Here is a 20,246-nt window from a genome sequence, read left to right as displayed (position 1 = left end):
GTTTCCCTTTGAGGCCTGTCTCGAATTTGCATTGTGCTCTCTGTTATGAGTACTTTGCATAACAATACAATTAAAGTATGCGGAAAATTTTATCCCCCAAATGATGACACGAGACCATACATTAAGATCGTGACCTGGGCCTATTGCGATAAATGTTTTCACTACGTCCATTTGGGATTTTGTCACAAAACAACAGTCATTAGAAGGGGTGACAGGTTTTTAATGCTCCCATTGTGAATAGAATTTTATTTAGCTATTTTCGGTTAGTAAATACACTTTATCTAGACCTCTGAATACAGTTATCACAGTTCATATTTCGTTTTTATGAAGACCAGTATTGTTTAAACCATTCTGCCCAATACAGTTTATTCACGAATTTCATCTAAAACAACACATATTTACTACAAATAAATTCATATTCAAAAAAACATATATCGGTTATCATAAACACATCCCAGGGCCTCGCTATGACTTCATCAAAATCTGTGCACGATCTTATAGGGAAATTCTGTGTGACGCAGACTAAGATGTACATGAATGTTTAAAGGTACGTAACTCCATTATTATTATCTGAAAACCAACATATTTCACTCGTTATTTGTTAAACAAAAGATAAATCATAAAGTATATGTCAAGTTAAGTTATTGTCTAATGATTTTTCACGAAATATATGCCTTTGAAGTTTAAGGTGCACGAACTTATAGGTGTAGAGGCTAGATGTTGATTCTGAGCGGAAACTGTTTTTCTATATTAACAAGCAAATTCGTTGAATTGATATCCCCCGCCAATATACTTCTGGAAACAAAAGTTTTTTGGATGGATCGACAACGCCAACGTGCATCATCCTCTTATCCATATATATACTCATACCAAGTTTCAATGAAATCCGTCAAAGCGCTTCCAAGATATGGCTCCGGACACACACAAATAAGCATTTGTTCAAGATACAAAGGGCCATAACTCCATTATTATCCGATGGTGTTCAATGCCATTTGATGTGCATCATCCTCTTATCCATATATATACTCATACTAAGTTTCACTGAAATCCGCCAAAGCACTTCCAAGATATGGCTCTGGACACAAAAAGTGCCGGACGGACGGAAGGACGGACAATGCCAAAACAATATCCCTCCGCCTATGGTGGGGGATAATAATTAAGAGTTTTATAACTATGACTATGGACCTTGTTAAAATGTGCGCTGTACCCACACAAACATGATATTGTTGTACAATTTATATATGAGAACAAGTTTCACCCTTTTCTGATATATTTCACCTAAATAGGCTTTTTCAAAGTTTGTTTTAACAATTTAACTACATTTTCTTTCTATTTCTCAACACAACAATTGTATATTGACGTCAAAAAACAAAACATTGTAATTTTTGTATCCTACTTGCAGCCCTTGCAAGCACTCTTGATTAGGTATTACTTTTTTTGGTTTCATTTATTTTTTAGTTTTGAGCTTTTTTTTAAGTGGAGTTTATTGCTGCACTCATCACAGTTCAATAATGATTCTTAAACTCTTGTCATAGTTTTACGTCATCACAGTTAATGAGCAAGTTTTGAACTTAGTCAAGAGCTGAGCAGTGCACTTAAGTTGGTAAGCCATACCTTCAGCAAGTCATTGAGCATAGAGTTTGTCTTCAAGGCGAGAATGTCCACAATCTCCATGGCACCAGAACTAGCCTTGCTGACTACAGCACTCAGTGCAGCACTGAAATGAAAGAGAACTTAAAATTATTAAGAAATGAAAAGTAATGCATCATTACGACTTCAGTTTTAATAGAATACATGTACCAAGATGTAATATCATAATTCTCATCAGTACTTTTCGAGTTCCTTCAGTTTCATTTAAAAACAAAAGCGGTCTCCATAGGATGACATATGCCACCGAAACACACTTTGATTGAAGTTATGAGCATTCTTCAAAACCTTAACGCAGATTTCAAAACCTAAACGCGGACCCTAAGCTCAAGGTCAAGGTCAAAGGGGTCAAAATGTGTGTGCGTATTAAAAGGCCTTGTCCATATACACATGCATACCAAATATGAAGGTTACATCTGAAGCGACATAGAAGTTATGAGCATTTTTCTAAACCTAAACGCAGATTTCGAAACCTTAAAGTGGACCCTAAGTTCAAGGTCAAGGTCAAAGGGATCGAAATTTGTGTACATAAAGTCCAACAGACTGATGGCAAACCAAACTTCCTATATATTTATTTAAATATTTTCCAATTCTTAATAGAAAAAAAGAAAATATGCCATACATATAAACAATTAGTCTTTTTTGTGTATGTGTCACTGTAATGTCAAGTGATTGAAATGTATTTGTTAATTGGTTGCATGAATATAAGGCTACAGACAAATATATGATGTCATACGTTTATACATGTATAAGTAAATAACTCCTCTTTAATATGTGCAAAGTAAATATAGCACATAATTGGAAGTATTTTTCCAAATAGATAGAAAATGTACCTTTGCTGCATCATGTAGACAACTTTGCTGACACCAAAGAACTGTGCAGATCTAAGAATTGCACCCATATTCATTGGATCCACCACCCTGTAGGGCAGCACCCAAACGGAAGGTTGATAAAAGCATTGGGACTGAGAACTGCAAATATTGCAACATGCTATGATTTTAATGTATGCTAAGCCTTATTTAGCCCATAATAATAATAATTTAAAAAGAATGAAGTATTGTTTATACTTATTACTTTAATACTTGATGTATAATTGATTTAGTACTACATAAAGTCTTCATGCATTGATTTCACAAGAGGGCCATAGTGGCCCTCACCTGAATCGTATTATTGTTAAGATAGCTATGTTAACATTGTTTTGTAAAGGGTTTGTTGTTTCAGCAGATATATACTATATGAGCTATAGGTAGTTTTGTGTGTGTGTGTTTATTTTGTTTTTAAATAAACATATTTTACCCATTGCGACAAAGCTATATTCTGGATAAAAGTAATATAAGGACAGTTATTTAACAATGAGCATCAGCAAAGCAAATGGAAGGAATCATTTTTCCACAAATTGTTGACCGGCTTTGAGATCATAAGATAAGCAGCTCAGCATCTTTCAAAGTTTGGATGTTATAGGGCAGTGATTTTTGTTGCTCAAAATATTTGTCAAAATTTTTTTGGAGGCTTCCCAATTGCAAAAATCAACCCCTTTTCCCAAAAATGTAACCAAAATTTCCCTAAAACTTGCCACATTTTCCCAATAAATCCAATACAATTATAATGTTGTGCAGCAATAGTGTCATTAAATGAGTGCCAACTGCCAACCGAGCATGACAAGTTTGCTCCGAACGACAAATGACCTAAGTACTGGGGTATTTGTTCGGGGATTTAGCAGAATATTTACGATTTTACATCTCTATATTCAAGGATACCGGAAATGTTGAAGTTTCACAATTGAGCAGGCCTGTTTTCAAGCAGAAGAGAAATTACAATAAACTGCGAAAATGGCAAATAACAATCAAATTTACAACGGATATCATATGGTAACAAGCAAATTCGTTGAATTGATATCCCCCGCCATTATACTTCTGGACACAAAAGTTTTCTGGATGGATGGACAACGCCAACGTACATCATCCTCTTATCCATATATATACTCATACCAAGTTTCAATGAAATCCGTCAAAGCACTTCCAAGATATGGCTCCCGACACAAAAGTGCCGGACGGATGGACAGAAAGACAGACAGACTGACGGACAAAAAAGCATTTTTTCAAGATACAAAGGGCCATTACTCCGTTATTATCCGATGGTGTACAATGCCATTTACCGTGCATCATCCTCTTATCCATATATATACTCGTACTAAGTTTCAATGAAATCAGCCAAAGCACTTCCAATATATGGCTCCGGACACAAAAGTGCCGAACGGATGGACAGAAAGACTGACAGACTGATGAACGGACAACGCCAAAACAATATCCCTCCGCCTATGGCGGGAGATAATTAGGGAAAAATGTAATACGTGTGTCAATTAATGGTTTTAGATACAAACAACAAATATTTACACACAACATGTATTGGAAATCTGCACAGTGAATGTGTGTCACTGACACCAGTTTTTGAAAATTGGAGTTTAGTCTACTCGCAAAGTGAATGCATTTAAGAAAGGAATCATTGAAAATGGAAAGAGACAAACATGATTTAATTTATATATTAGTGGATCTGAGTATAATAAGATTCATATGCCTAGTCTGCTTTATTATGTTTGTCACGCTGTATGGTCTACTGAAATAGCATTGAAATAAAAATGTTGAATGCAAGATATTGAAAGGTAAACAAATTGAATATAATAATTTAACCCTGTTTAATATACATCATTAACACAAAACGAACACTTATAAAAGCGTGTTTGTTAATAGTTGTTTATATTTTCCAAATATAATATGTAATTAAAAAAGACATGGTGTCCCCCTAGCGACTGGAGGTCAAGGGTTCGATCCCCACTGTGGAAGCGTTCTTTAGATTTTCCACAATTGAAAGTACTGGTTCTAGGCCCAGGAAACGGATGAGTTGTGTGATGCCCGGACATGTTTTGCCAAGGTATATGAAAACTTGTTGTTTTCTTGCCTGATCAGTCAATTTTTAAATCAATACTTCCCGATCGGGCAAGTCAAAAGGGGATTCCCCAACTTTCCCAATCAGGCAAGATCCCCAACTGATAAATGTGGCCTCTAAAGTGTTAACAAGGCAAAATGTTGACGACAGATGACACATGAAGGAACAATGCACAAGGGACAAAAGATGATCCCAAAAGCTCACCATGAGCACGCTGTGCTCAGGTGAGCTAAAAAAGCTGTTTCAAGACAGGGTGCTCAACTATTCTTAGCTTTGATAGAATGATGTATATTGTCTGTCAGTCAAACAATATAATGACTACCAATTTTATTTGAACTAGAGCTTTGTCACAGACATGACATATACCCACACATGCTGCATTGACACAGAATATTTTGCATGCTGTCTTCACAAAACAAGAGAAGCTAATTTATGGCGATTTTTAAGAATTATTATGCCATTATCATTAATAGCCATTTTGACCTTTGAACTCTTAAGTTCTTTTGCATGACACGCCGTCCAATGACTGAGAACAAAATTAATGTACAGAGTCATTTTAAAATCTCACAATGATTGACATAGTTATGGCCAGGACAAGCTCATTTATGGCCATTTTTTACTTTTGAACTCCAAGTGTGACCTTTACCTTGAAGATATTGACATAATTCTTTCGCATGACACACCGTCTAATGATTGTTAACAAATGTACTGAGTAATTTTAAAACCTCAAAATGAATGACATAGTTATGGCCCGGACAAGCTCATTTATGGCCATTTTTGACTTTTGAACTCCAAGTGTGACCTTGACCTTGGAGATATCAAGGTATTTCTTTTGCATGACACACCATCCAATGATTGTTAACAAATGTACCGAGTTATTTAAAATCTTACAATGAATGACATAGTTATGGCCCGGACAAGATCATTTATGGCAATTTTTGACCCTTGAACTCAAAGTGTGACCTTGACCTTGGAGATATCGACATAATTCTTTCACATGACACACCTTCCAATTATTGTGAACAAATGTACCAAGTACATTAGTTATGGCCCGGACAAGCTCATTTATGGCCATTTTTGACTTTTGAACTCCAAGTGTGACCTTGACCTTGGAGATATCAAGGTATTTCTTTTGCATGACACACCGTCCAATGATTGTTAACAAATGTACCGAGTTATTTTAAAATCTCACTATGAATGACATAGTTATGGCCAGGACAAGATCATTTATGGCCATTTTTGACCCTTGAACTCAAAAAGTGACCTTGACCTTGAAGATATAGACGTAATTCTTTTGCATGACACACTGTCCAATTATGGTGAACAAATGTGCCAAATGGTTTAAAAATCTCACAATAAATGACATAGTTATGGCCCGAACAAGCTCATTTATGGCCATTTTTTACCTTTAAACTCAAAGTGTGACTTTGACTTTGGAGATATCGACGTCATTCTTTCGCATGACACACCGTTCAATAATGGTGAACAAATGTTCCAAATGATTTTAAAATCTCACAATGAACGAACATAGTTATGGCCCTGACAAGCTCATTTATGGCCATTAATGACTTTTGAACTCCAAGTGTGACCTTGACCTTGGAGAAATCGACGTAATTCTTTCGCATGACACACCGTCCAATGATTGATAACAAATGTACTGAGTAATTTTAAAACCTCAAAATGAATGACATAGTTATGGCCCGGACAAGCTCATTTATGGCTATTTTTGACTTTTGAACTCCAAGTGTGACCTTGACCTTGAAGATATCGACGTAATTCTTTTCTTTCGCATGACACACCGTCCAATGATTGTGAACAAATGTACCCAGTTATTTTAAAATCTCACGATAAATGACATAGTTATGGCCCGGACAAGCTCATTTATGGTCATTTTTGACTTTTGAACTCCAAGTGTGACCTTGACCTTGGAGAAATCGACGTAATTCTTTCGCATGACACACCGTCCAATGATTGATAACAAATGTACTGAGTAATTTTAAAACCTCAAAATGAATGACATAGTTATGGCCCGGACAAGCTCATTTATGGCTATTTTTGACTTTTGAACTCCAAGTGTGACCTTGACCTTGAAGATATCGACGTAATTCTTTTCTTTCGCATGACACACCGTCCAATGATTGTGAACAAATGTACCCAGTAATTTTTAAAATCTCACGATAAATGACATAGTTATGGCCCGGACAAGCTCATTTATGGTCATTTTTGACCTTTGAACTCAAAGTGTGACCTTGACCTTGGAGATATCAACCTTATTCTTTTGCATAATACACCGTCCAATGATGGTGAACAAATGTTCCAAATGATTTTAAAATCTCACACTGAACGAACATAGTTATGGCCCTGACAAGCTCATTTATGGCCATTAATGACCTTTGAACTCAAATTGTGACCTTGACCTTGGAGATATCAATGTAATTCTTTCGCATGACGCACCGTCCAATGATGGTGAACAAATAAGCCAAATGATTTTAAAGTCTAACACTAAATGACAAAGTTATGGTCCGGACAAGCTAATTTATGGGCAACTCCAAGAGTGACCTTGACCTTGGAGATATCGGCATACTTCTTTCGCAATACACACCGTCCCATGATGGTGAACAAATGTACCAAGTCACTTTAAATCCAAAGATAAATGACATAGTTATGGACCGGACAAACTTTCGGTTTCAAACGCACTAAGAGACCCCGTGACCTAGTTTTTGACCTGGCATGACCCATATTCAAACTTGACCTAAACATCATCTAGATACAACTTCTGACCAAGTTTGGTGAAGATCGGATGAAATTTTTGGGACAGACCGATCGACAAAGTGACTCCTATATAGCCCCCATTAACAATGGTAATGGGAGTATAGCTAGGTTATCTGTTGAAATTGAAATTGCAGTTGAATTTCAGCATAATATCTCACACAGTGTTATATACTAAAATACAGGTATGTGCTCTAGTGACCTAACACAAAGATCTCAAACTCATGTGTGAAGTCTCAAAAGAATACCTGAGGGAGGAACCATGTAATAGAGATATCCCATGCTATATTTGGTTGATAGTACAGCTCAAAATTGTATCCAAAATAACTTTGCTCATAAATATCAGCTTACTGAGTAAAGATTTATATATCCGTTTAAATTTATTACCTTTCAATAGCATTCTGAATATCATCATGCTCCAATGGAAGCTCAGAAACATCCAAACAAATGCCCTAAATAGAACAGACAATTTTAATATTAAACAGATTTTATAAATTGATCACTAAATATTGCCTCACATTTTATAAATTTTATCAATTTGTTATGGTATTGACAAAGGTCTTTTAAACACACAATCATCAAAATAACAAATAAACAAGCAAATTAGTTAAATAAATAACCAGCCTGCTGACTACAGTTTGTTGATTTATTTCTGCAGTTGGATAAAGAGGGATAAAACTGAAAAATAACACAGTCTATGGTTATTATTTTAACGCATTGTAATTTTCCTCATTGATATCTAGACAACCACGATGTTTCAAGTTGAAATATTGTTTGGTATCTGAGATATAGCCCAGACAATTACCATAATAAAAAAACAATAAAGGGCAATATATGTTACTTCAGAAATAGTAGGCTTATGGTTATTGTGCATGGCACTTCTCCTAATTGATATCTACACATCCATCAAGTTTCATGTTTAATCGTATATAGTTCCTTAGATATAGCTCTTTACAAATTTTTACAGAAGAGCTTCATACCAAAACAACACAGGGCAAAACTCTTATTTTAAGGGACCTTTTCACAGATTTTGGCATGTATTGAAGTTTGTTATTAAATGCTTTATATTGATAAATGTTATTATTGGTTCTAAAAAGCTCCAGTACAAAAAGAGGCTTTATATTGATAAATGTAAACATTGGTCTAAAAAGCTCCAGAAAAAATAAGAATAAAATTAAAGAAAGAAAAAAAAAGTAACCCTCAACTTGGCTCGACCACTGACCCTTGGAGTAAAAGTCTAACGCCTAGAACACAAGGCCATCCATGATCAAACAGTGAGTGATGTATTTTATACTTTATATAAACAATCCTTGTAGTTTCACAAAATATTACGACAACAACAGAACTCTCCAAATTATTCATTTGTTTCGTGTTGCAACGCTTTATATTTTTCAGGTTTTTAAATCGTCAAAAGATGCATATAATGGATATTTTAGAGCATGGTAAATGTTCAGTATTACTGTTTCCTCACAAATATCATAACTACAACAAAAATGTGCAAATCTGAAACACATTTTTTCAATTTTGTCAATTTACCAAAACGTTAAAAGTTAGGAAGTGCAGGATAATAGATATTTTGCATGGCACTTCTCCTTATACATATCTATACACCCATAAAGTTTCATGTTGAAATCTTACAAAGTTTCTTAGGTAAAGCCCTGATAATTTTGTGACAGATGGACTTCATACAAAAACAACAAAGGGCAATAACTCTTGTTAACAAAAGAGTAGGGTTTTGGTTCTTATGCATGGCACTTCTCCTGATTGATGTCTAAACATACATTAAGTTTCATGTCAAAATTGTATTTAGTTTCTGAGATATAGCCCTAAAAAGTTGACAGGGATAATAATGGAGAATAGACGATGCATTTTACAACAAGAGTGCCAACTACAAACAAAATATACCTGTTTAAAGGAATTGGTTTATTAAACAAGAGGGCCATGATGGCCCTGAATCGCTCACCTGACTCATTAAGATCAGATGAAAACTATGACCTCTATTGTCTACACAATGTTTTTCTATGATTTGACCTAGTGACCTAGTTCCTGACTCTAGATGACCCAAATACAATCCCAATCCAGATTTCATTAAGATAAACATTCTGACCACAGTTCATAAATATTGGATGAAAACTGTGACCTCTATTGTCAACACAAGGTTTTTCTATTTATTTGACCTAGATTTTTACCCCAGATGACCCAAATACAATCCCACCCAGATTTCATCAAGAATTCTGACCAAATTTCATAAAGGTTGGATGAAAACTGTGATCTCTAATGTCTACACAAGGTTTTTCTATTATTTGACCTAGTGACCTAGTTTTTGACCCCAGATGACCCAAATAAAATCCCAACCCATATTTCATCAAGATATACATTCTGACCAAATTTCATAAAGATTGGATGAAAACTGTGACCTCTATTGTCTACAGAAGGTTGTTCTATTATTTGACCTAGTGACCTTGTTTTTGACCCCAGATGACCCAAATACAATCCCAAACCGGATTTCATCAAGATAAACATTTTGACCAAATTTCATCAAGATTGGATGCAAACTGTGACCTCTACTGTCTACACAAACAAATTGTTGACGGACGGACGCACAGACACACGCAGGCACGCACAACGGACGCCGGACATCACACGATCACATAAGCTCACTGTGTCACTTCATGACAGGTGACCTAAAAATATGTGTCGGAGATAAACATGAACAGTTGTGGTTAAAATCCCATAGAAACAAGGGCTGTTTGTAAAACATGCATGCCCCCCTGGGCCACGACTTTTATATTTCTTGGTTTACAAAACCGCCGACCCTAATTTTTGGAAAATGGGAAAAAAAATAAAATCGGAAAATCGTCTTTTTTATATATATTTTATTCCCGACCGCACTGAAAAACGAGCGAAACGAGAAAAAAAAAAACGATCCGGTTTGAGTACGGTTGCGAATAAAATCAAGTAAGTACAATCAACGATTGGTTTACATATATTACAGAGATCGGGATATTTTTCAATGTGACACAGTATGTACCAGTCATTTTATGGGCACTTCTCAAAAATTATTTAATTACAGACAATAGGAAAATCAGCGTCAGTAAAATGTCGACCGCATCAAAATTTATTTCCGAGTCTGTGACGCAACTATATTGTTTAACATGTTTATTATATTAAACAAACCCGATATTATAGTAGCTAAAAAAGTATTACCTTGCAATTTGATAATTAGTATAAATAATCCAATAAAACACTGCCATTATTTACGATATATGTGTTTAGGAATTTTGTAAACACGTCCGCCATAGTTTATAGGAACTGTACAGAAAGTTTGGAAATCGGAACAAATCGGTATATCTCGGAAAATCATTGATAAATGTATTTGTCGTTTTAATGCTCAGGGCCGAGTAATTTCGGCAAATCGGAACTCAACTTGCGTAAAACACTATTATCCGTTAAACTCCGCCTCCGTTCTCTGCAAAAGATTCGAAGGCGGAGCTATGCACGTGCTATAATTATAATTAAATTGGAGGATTGCAATTGAGAAACAAACGCACGATTGGTTCGGCATGTTGATTGCTAGACAAAGGAAGCCAATTTTGTCGGCGCGAAATTTGTCGCTTTATTGCTTCAGACAGCAAGCGGCTTTCCTTTGATGACGTCAAACTGTCAATTCACACAGACTGCACATTTTCGTAAGACTTTAACTGCATGGCTCCTTGTTTACAATTCCAGTAAAAACACTTGCTAACATTAAACTTTGGATTAAATTATCAAAATAAAGCAAAAGCCAAGTTGACAAATATGATTGTATTAATTCGCGTCAGTTCAAATAAGACGTTTTGCTTTGTAAATCAACGAGTTTTCATGACAACAACAACTTTACCGCGACGACGCGGGGATCGATCTACCTCGATTTTTTTTCATGGACGATGTCATAAGTCCAATAAGAGCAAACACATACTTTGTGTATGAGTAGTTTATCTTATATAAGATTTATGCAACGGGCATCGCATTGCGTAATGGTGCGCATCGAATTACGGAAATGAAGCGCAGTTTTTCGTTTTAATGGGAGAAGAACGCATGTCATTTAATGGAGTGTTTAAAATTGCCTGATGTTACAAAAGGTGCTTTTAGGTGACTCATTTCATTTGAAGATATAGATGTGTTTCATTGCATAATTTGATTTTTCGTCTCTGTGTTAAGGTTATAAAAGATATGATGTCTTTGTTCTGATGTTATTAGTATTAACTTATTTTTCCAATGTTTTTTTTTTTTTTTTTTTTTTCGACCGCCCGATGGACCATTTTCAAAATAATTTTTGTAAACCAATAAAAAAAAAAGTCGTGGCCCTATATGGGCTATAAGTTGTAGTAGCAGCCATTGTGTGAATACGTTTTTTGTCACTGTGAATGGTGGTGGTGGTGGTGGTGGTGGTGGGTGGTGGTGTGTTAGTAGTAGTAGTAGTAGTAGTAGTAGTAGTAGTAGTAGTAGTAGAAGTAGTGTAGTAGTAGTAGTAGTAGTAGTAGTAGTTGTTGTTGTAGTAGTAGTAGAAGTAGTAGTAGTAGAAGTAGTAGTAGTAGTAGTAGTAGAAGTAGTAGTAGTAGTAGTAGTTAGTATTAGTAGTAGATAGTAGTAGATAGTAGTAGTAGTAGTAGTAGTAGTAGTAGTATTAGTAGTAGTAGTAGCAGTAGCAGTAGCAGAAAGCAGTAGCAGCATTACAAGACCACTACTTAAGAATGATCAAATGGGAAAAGGTAACCTAGCACTGGCAGTAAATATGGGGCTCATTTACAGGTCAGATTGGAATCTTGCGTAGTGGTGGTTGGGTGGTGGGGTGGTGGTGGTGGTGGTGGTTGTGGGTGGTGGTAGTGGTGGTGGTGGTAGTAGTAGTAGTAGTACTAGTAGTAGTAGTAGAAGTAGTAGGTAGTAGTAGTAGTAGAAGTAGTAGTAGTAGTAGTAGTAGTAGTAGTAGTGGTGGTAGTAGTAGTAGAAGTAGTAGTAGTAGTAGTAGTAGTAGTAGTAGTAGTAGTAGTAGTAGTAGTAGTAGTAGTAGAAGTAGTAGTAGTAGCAGCAGTAGCAGTAGCAGAAGCAGTAGCAGCATTACAAGACCAATACTTAAGAATGATCAAATGGGAAAAGGTAACCTAGCACTGGCAGTAAATATGGGCTCATTTACAGGTCAGATTTGGAATCTCTGCTGTAAAATGAGATATTGAATGAATTAAAGGGAGGCAAATCTGTAATAAAAAGAACATGCATAAACCGTAGTTGTTTCCCTTGTTTGAACCATGCTAAATCCTTACAAGTTTGGAAAGAATTGGATGAAAAATTTGGACTTTATTGCATAAACACCATTTTCTCAATTCAAGGGGAGGTAATTCTGTACTTCATGGACCAATAATGCTCATTTTTTTTGTAGGGTTCGTGTCCTCATTGATATAAAGACACTGTGCAAATTTGGAAAGGATCGGACAAAAAATGTGGAAGATTTTTGAAAGTTTTCACAAAATAGGCAAAAACGAATAAACATGCAAAGTTCAACGAGCTCCTGCGGCCATGTTTTTTGACGAATCAAATTTCTTTAAACAACTTTTTCAGGGGAGCACCTAAAGGTCATCCCTGTGAAATTTTTTGAAAATCTGATGAGCGGTTTCTGACAAGAAGATTTTTTAAGGTTTTTACCATATATGGTCATGGCGGCCATCTTGGTTATGTGATCAAATTTTTTTTAACAATTCTTTTGTCCCATGACCTAGGGATGCTCCACATGAAATTTAGTTGAAATTTGCTCAATGGTTTAGTAGAAGAAGATGTTTACAAATTGTTTACAGACAGACAGACGGACGCCAGACGCTGAGTGATCACAATAGCTCACCCCGAGCTATCGCTCAGGTGAGCTAAAAAGAGTCAACGCTTTTTATTCTTTTATGTAATATAATAAGAATTAAGTCTTGAGGGCATTGCAACATGTTCCCACTCTTGCGTAACTCAATCAAAATTTACATTTTTTGTTAGATCAAATATAGCTGCAAAATGTGCCGACCCAAAGTGAGTCCCAATACTTCTGCCTATCAAACTTTCTCGAGGCTCACTTGCCTAAATCATAGCTGCAGTGTTCACATTGGTTCTTTTACTAACATAGTTTTTGGATAGTCTTCTGCTGTGGTTGGAAACCATTCTGTGTCAGTTATGATTACTATATTTATACTTACAAAACTCATGCTCTCTGTGTGATCATAGTGTTCCAAACATCACAAGGATGGAGAATGGGTATTTCTGGGTACCTGGTGGGGGTGGTGACTGCTCAGCTCATCCAGTACTGGACTTGTTACACACTGCATAGGAACACCACACTTGCTGCACAAACCCAGAACTTCTTTAAGACGCTCATTCAATTCACCTGTCTTCAAATACAATTTATGTATCAATAAATAATACCCTGAGATTGTTAAAAATTTAATACAGAAATATGAAATTGTAATAAATAATCAATAGAAACAAATACTCACTGCTCAATTTAAATACCTTGTAATATGCGCTAAATATTTCTCGTTTCTGTGCCACTAAGGCAGCATTTATAGGATGCAGTCCCCATATTGTTTCCCCTTTTATTTCAGGCAACGGCAAATTCGCACCACCATTCTTTGATCTTGGCTGGTATCTACAAATATGCACTACATGTTTAGACACAAATTTTAACTAATTGTTTTGTATCTCAATATAGCCAGAAGTGTAAGCTGTTACAGTGTTATTGTTATTATCTATGTTGAGTTATAGTGTGATTGTTGTGATATATTATATGTTGAGTTAGAGTGCAATTGTTATGATATATGTTGACGTACAGTGTGATTGTTATGATCCATGTTGTGTAACAGTGTGATTGTTATGATCTATGATGTGTAACAGTGTGATTGTTATGATTTATGTTGTGTAACAGTGTGATTGTTATGATCTATGTTGAGTTATAGTGCGATTTTTATGATATTTTTCGAGTTACAGTGTGATTGCCATTATACATGTTGACTAAAATGTTAATGCTAAGCTTGTGCTTTTAATTTTATTTTATATTCTAAGATCAAGCTAAATGGTAAACTAGAAAAGTGTCAAAGAAACTGATGTTCCCACAAATAAATTTTTAGGAACATATACTTTGAGTACTGAGTGAGGTACAACATGTCAATGAAATCCGAAACATGCCATATATCTGCCCCATACATGTAACTTCCCCACAGTAAAACAAGCAAAAACACTCTTATCTAGTACCCCAATGACATGTCTGAACTTAATGAAAGTAATCTACAAAGCGGCTAACCGTAAATACAACGATATACACTACCCTTCATAAACAAGAGGGCCTGAAAGGCCCAAAGTCGCTCAACTGAGATAACAAGATATTATTGGGACAAATCTTCTGACCAAGTTTCACGAAGATTGAAAAATAAATGTGGCCTCTAGAGTGTTAACAAGGTTTTACTATAGCCATATATGGAAAAATGCCCCGCCCCCTGGCAGCCATGATTTTCAACCAACCGGCATCATTTTTTAACTCATCCAAGATATTATGGGGATGAATCTTCTGACCAAGTTTCATGAAGATCGGACAGTAAATGTGGCCTCTAGAGTGTTAACAAGATTTTACTATAGCCATATACGGAAAAATGCCCAGCCCCTTTGAAGCCATTTTTTTCAAGCAAACATAATTATTTTCGGCCTCATCCAAGATATCATTGAGACCAATCTTCTGACCAAATTTCATGAAGATTGGACAATAAATGTGGCCTCTAGAGTGTTAACAAGGTTTTACTATAGCCATATATAGCCATATAAGGAAAAATGCCCCGCCCCTGGTGGCCATGTTTTTAAAGCAACCAAAACCATTTTCAAACTCATCCAAGATATCATTGGGACAAATCTTCTGACCAAGTTTCATGATGATCGGAAAATAAATGTGAACTCTAGAGTGTTAACAAGGTTTTACTATAGCCATATAAGGAAAATAGCCCCGCCCCTGTGGTGGCCATGTTTTTCAACCAACCGGCATCATTTTTGAACTCGTCCAAGATATAATTGGGATGTATCTTCTGACTGACTTTCATGAAGATCGGACTATAAATGTGGCCTCTAGAGTGTTTACAAGATTTTACTATAGCCTTATATAGCCCTATAAGGAAAAATGCCCCGCCCCTTGGCAACCATGTTATTCAAGCAAACGTAACCATTTTCGAACTCATCCAAGATAACATTAAGACAAATCTTCTGACCATATTTCATCAAGATTGGAAAATAAATGTAAATAAGAGTGTTAACAAGGTTTTACTAAAGCCATATAAGGAAAAATGCCCTGCCCCCTGGCGGCCATGTTTTTCAACCAACCGGCATCATTTTTGAACTCGTCCAAGATATTATTGGGATGAATCTTCTGACCAAGTTTCATTAAGATTGGAAATAAATGTGGCCTCTAGAGTGTTAACAAGATTTTTACTATAGCCATATAAAGCCATATAAGGAAAAATGCCCCGCCCCTTGGCAGCCATGTTTTTCAAGCAAACGTAACCATTTTCGAACTCATCCAAGATATCATTGAAACCAATCTTTTGAAAATTTCATGAAGATTGGACAATAAATGTTTCCTCTAGAGAGTAAACAAGGCAAATGTTGACGTCGCACAACGGACAACGCACGACTGACGACGGACAAAAGGCGATCACAAAAGCTCACCATTAGCACGTTGTGCTCAAGTGAGCTAAAAACAAAATGGTATCTGACCGCAAGCAGAACCCAGCCGTTATCGAAATAAAATTACCCATCATAACATTATGGAACTTAATTTCTTCACAAAAAAGATAAAATAACAACACAGCATTTTTTTCTTTCTTTTTAAAGTACTGGAAAACGGCACTTTCTCATTAGTAAAAAATACAAATTTCCAAATTTCCCAATTGCTGTCAAAAAAAATCCACCCAATTTAAAAAAAAATATATATAAATAAAATGCAACATTAAGTTAGTTTCCCAATGCTGCTCTATGGCATAAAACTAAGTGAATATAAAATTGACAACTGAACAACATTAAGGTATCAATTTTAATGTAATTGGAAGAAAAAAAATCAAATGCACTTATTTCTCAATATGAATACTTCCCAATGTCAGGATTTTGAATTTTCCCAATTTGTCTGGTACCTATACTTTGCCCAATCGGGAAAAAAACCCAAACCAATGTGTTTTCTTTGAGTTATAAGGATTTACAAAAAACAAAGACAAAGGCTTAATAGGCCGATATGTAGTATCACCAGGCTACTAGTGCAGCAACAATATACCGGTATATCGGTATATATAGCTATACGCAATCCACATATTGTATTGCAATACGATTTGCATCATACCGGTACGAAAATTTTAGAAAAATTCATCCATATTTCGTCCAGAAAGCCATCCGAAATAATGATATCAAGGTAAACAAAACAAAGCGTTGTTTAGTAAAAATAAATTGTTACGTAAAAATAGCATTCTAAAAACTCTATTATATGGAGTAGCGTTGTTACATGGGAGCATTCATTTGATGCTTTTGAACAAATTATCATTGAATTAATTACGCACAACTGTAACTGTTTCGTTCGATTCAGAATTGAGCATTATTAAATTTGTAATCCGAATATCAGAAACATGCTAACAAATTTTAATGCTAACGCAACAATAAAAAATTCTAGCATGAAATAAAACGTGCTTAATCCTTTGTCTCAATAAAAAGCGCGCGAAAATTATGCAAACATGTTGAACGTCGCATGGAAAGTGCGGCTGTAGTTTGTGTTGTATAAAAACGGGAACATCACAGGCGATTTAGGCGTGTTCAGTGAAAAAAACCTGCCCCGATTGGACGTTATTTCATCACATCGTTAAAAAGTAACAAATGCCAAAATGTATTTGATACTTAAGAAAATTGGCGAATGTTTTTGTTTCTTGTTATTCTTGAGCACTTTTATAGCAAATATTTACCAGAATTTGCTTTAAAACTGGAATATACGGGATTATTGGGTAATTGGTGAGTTATACTTCTGGTACAAGTTAGAAATATATTGCGATATATTGCAATAAGGGTTTTTGAAGTAACAATATATTGCAATACGCTTTTTGGCGTATTGTTGCAGCACTACAGGCTACACATCCACTGTATATTTTACAGTGTTTAACAAGCTATTTGTTTGTGAAACACTATGTCCCCATATATATGACCTTTCACCTTGAAGGATGACCTTGACCTTTCACCACTCAAATTTGCAGCTCAATGAGATACACATGCATGTCAAATATCAAGTTGCTAGCTTCAATATTGCAAAAGTGACATTAAATGAGCGATTTTGACCCATATATTTGGCCTTTGACCTTGAAGGATGACCTTGATCTTTCACCACTCAAAATGTGCAGCTCCATGAGATACACATGCATGCCAAATATGAAGTTGCTATCTTAAATATTGCAAAAGTTATGGCAAATGTTAAAGTTGGAGCAAACCAACAGACCAACTGACAGGGCAAAAACAATATGTCCCCCATAAAATGTGCTTTCTTTACCATCATCTGCACATTAAACTGAGAGAATATGACAGAATCCATCCAGTGGTAAAGACCGGTTGAAAACACAAGCTCTGGGATGTAAGGTAGTCTGTCAACAGCCTGATTTTTTTTTTCTTTCCTAATTTCACAATTACTTCTTGAGATGTATTGCAATACAATATCAGCTCCTTTTCTCTTCTGGCTGGATTATCATTTTAAGCAGATGAGAAAACATAACTCTGTATAGTATAAGTACAGTACAAGAAGTTAGTAAGAGAGTTATCTCTATAAAAATGATAAAATAATAATGCAGGACTGTAAACAGTCTAGGATGTAAGGAAGCATGTTGTAATAGAAGACGGACAAGTGCAATGCTTAATTCCTCACACTCTGTGGGACTGAGAGAATATATACATATAATATGTTTTCTTTACTTCATACTTGATGTTCTTTGAAGTAGCTCCAGATTTTATGGTCGAGTATGCAAACAAGGTTGTGCACTTTTTTCTTCCAATCATAAAAGTTGTTTTTGATATAAACATGCTTGTCTAGCTCTATTTATATTAGACTTTTTTATTATTTTCACTTCAATGTGTTATTAGACTTTTTTATTCTTTTCACTTCAATGTGTTATTTGATATGTTATCCTCCGTACTCCTATTACCGGTGTACCCTAATTACCGTTGTTGTTTGTAAATACGCTACAACCGTATGTCACAGCACGCGCATTTTCATTTACAACTTCCGTCTGAGACTGTTTACTATTTTTGCCGGTAGCTGTCAAAACGAAATATCCTCTAAATAATGTCTTTTTATCGGGTAAGTAGGTATTAAAACACGAATGCCCATGTATTTTTTCGTTATTTACACACACCTCTTTGCATTACTGAGCGAAACTTCTCAATTGTCATGTAGACAAAGAAATGGGTGGGAAAATCACTGGTCAAGCCTGACTGAACAATTACATAAAATGGACAAATGATAATCACATGCTTGACTGACTTCAACTCTTAGACTGACCACAGGACCACTGCTTAATAAGCAAACCATGTAAACACCATGAGTTGAAGGGAAATAATAACATTAAAACAGAACAAATGAACAGAATACTTGAAATGAATGTTTAAATGCTGTTATATCATTCATATTAAATGTCATTTATTGTTTGAAAATTGATCACAACATGTTTTAAACTTTGATATATTGCTTGTATATATTCAACAGTACGGAAGTTTAGTTTAGTAAACTGTGATTTTCTGAAAATGTGTTTTGTCTGAGTGAAAACTATGTCATCACCGGTAATAGAAGTAAACAGTAGAAACCAAAATGGCTGACAGTGACCTACTTCTATGATGGATTAAAATGAGTTTTCGTTAACATATATGGTAGGTTTCGTGTTAACTTTAGGAGAAATGAATGATTTGATAATTATATGAAGTTTTTTTACGGAAGTTGCATTTAATATTATTTATTTACAAATGAATGCTTACGTCACCGGTAATACGGGTGCCCAGGAAATTGACCTTTGAATCAACAATTGAATCACCATTTCCTTACATATTTAACAATAACGCATAATACTGGTAACTCATATGGACGTTGTTGACAGTTTTTCAACAAAATAATTTGCATTTCTAAACCAGAAAAATTATTTTATTTGGGATACTTGAAGCTTTAGGGACGATTGCACTTTATCGTTGCAACACCTAATCATCCTTTTTATCCTATATATTTCCTTAATATCGGGGGCTATAGCCAACAAACCCCCGCTTTGTTGATAGTGGTAAACAACTGCGTACCGTTTAAGTTCAATCTAGCAAAGCTTTATAAAGTGTATGTTCAACTTAAAGTAAAAACGTACGCTCGCTCTCGCGGAATATTGTGATATTTATCATTTAATTATTTATTTTTTATTTGTCATCTCATGTTCAATCGCAAATCTAAGCAACAGGACATAAAATAATAAGAAATCGAATCCAAACCATGCCAATCTTATTTCACGACTACAAAAAGTAATAGCATGTTTTATTATAAAATCGCAGCCTTGTTCACCACTCTGGATCAGCAGACGATTTATTCGATGAATCAACATTTTCCGAGTAAGACCGGAGATAGCCGATGTATCACGATTGGTCAAAACGTAATACGGACCATCAATCGGGAATCTTCGGACAATTCCGCCATAACGGCGACGGTGTGGTGTAGCCCACAATCTGAACGCATCGGACAGTGGGCTACACCACATTTCGCCGATATGGCGGAATTGTCCGAGGAGTCCCGATTGGTGTAGCCCACTGTCCTAAGCGTTCAGAAACACGGACCATAGACCATACGGCCGGCC

General features: G+C 35.5%; 1 protein-coding gene across 10 annotated transcripts in view; it reads right to left on the bottom strand.

Annotated features, from left to right (window-relative positions):
* The window catches only part of LOC127855509 (rRNA methyltransferase 1, mitochondrial-like), a 30,844-nt gene extending 10,850 nt beyond the window's left edge, over window positions 1-19,994 (bottom strand). The window contains exons 1-7 of one of the 10 annotated variants that reach the window (XM_052391194.1): window positions 19,888-19,994; window positions 18,347-18,525; window positions 13,882-14,017; window positions 13,641-13,760; window positions 7,747-7,811; window positions 2,481-2,618; window positions 1,615-1,717 (exon numbers count right to left, since the gene is read on the bottom strand). In XM_052391194.1, the coding sequence (XP_052247154.1) occupies window positions 1,615-1,717; window positions 2,481-2,618; window positions 7,747-7,811; window positions 13,641-13,760; window positions 13,882-14,017; window positions 18,347-18,447 (663 nt within the window). In that variant the 5' untranslated portion in view covers window positions 18,448-18,525; window positions 19,888-19,994. Of the gene's footprint in view, window positions 1-1,614; window positions 1,718-2,480; window positions 2,619-7,746; window positions 7,812-13,568; window positions 13,761-13,881; window positions 14,018-18,339; window positions 18,859-19,887 lie in introns of those variants that run through there. The other 9 variants (XM_052391177.1, XM_052391217.1, XM_052391228.1 and 6 more) reach the window with 9 other exon arrangements.
* Window positions 19,995-20,246: the final 252 nt, after the last annotated feature.

Source organism: Dreissena polymorpha, chromosome 1, assembly GCF_020536995.1.
Source record: "Dreissena polymorpha isolate Duluth1 chromosome 1, UMN_Dpol_1.0, whole genome shotgun sequence".
Lineage (NCBI taxonomy): Eukaryota > Metazoa > Mollusca > Bivalvia > Myida > Dreissenidae > Dreissena > Dreissena polymorpha.
Note: the sequence above shows the minus strand (reverse complement) of the source record. Positions and strands in the feature narration are given on the sequence as shown.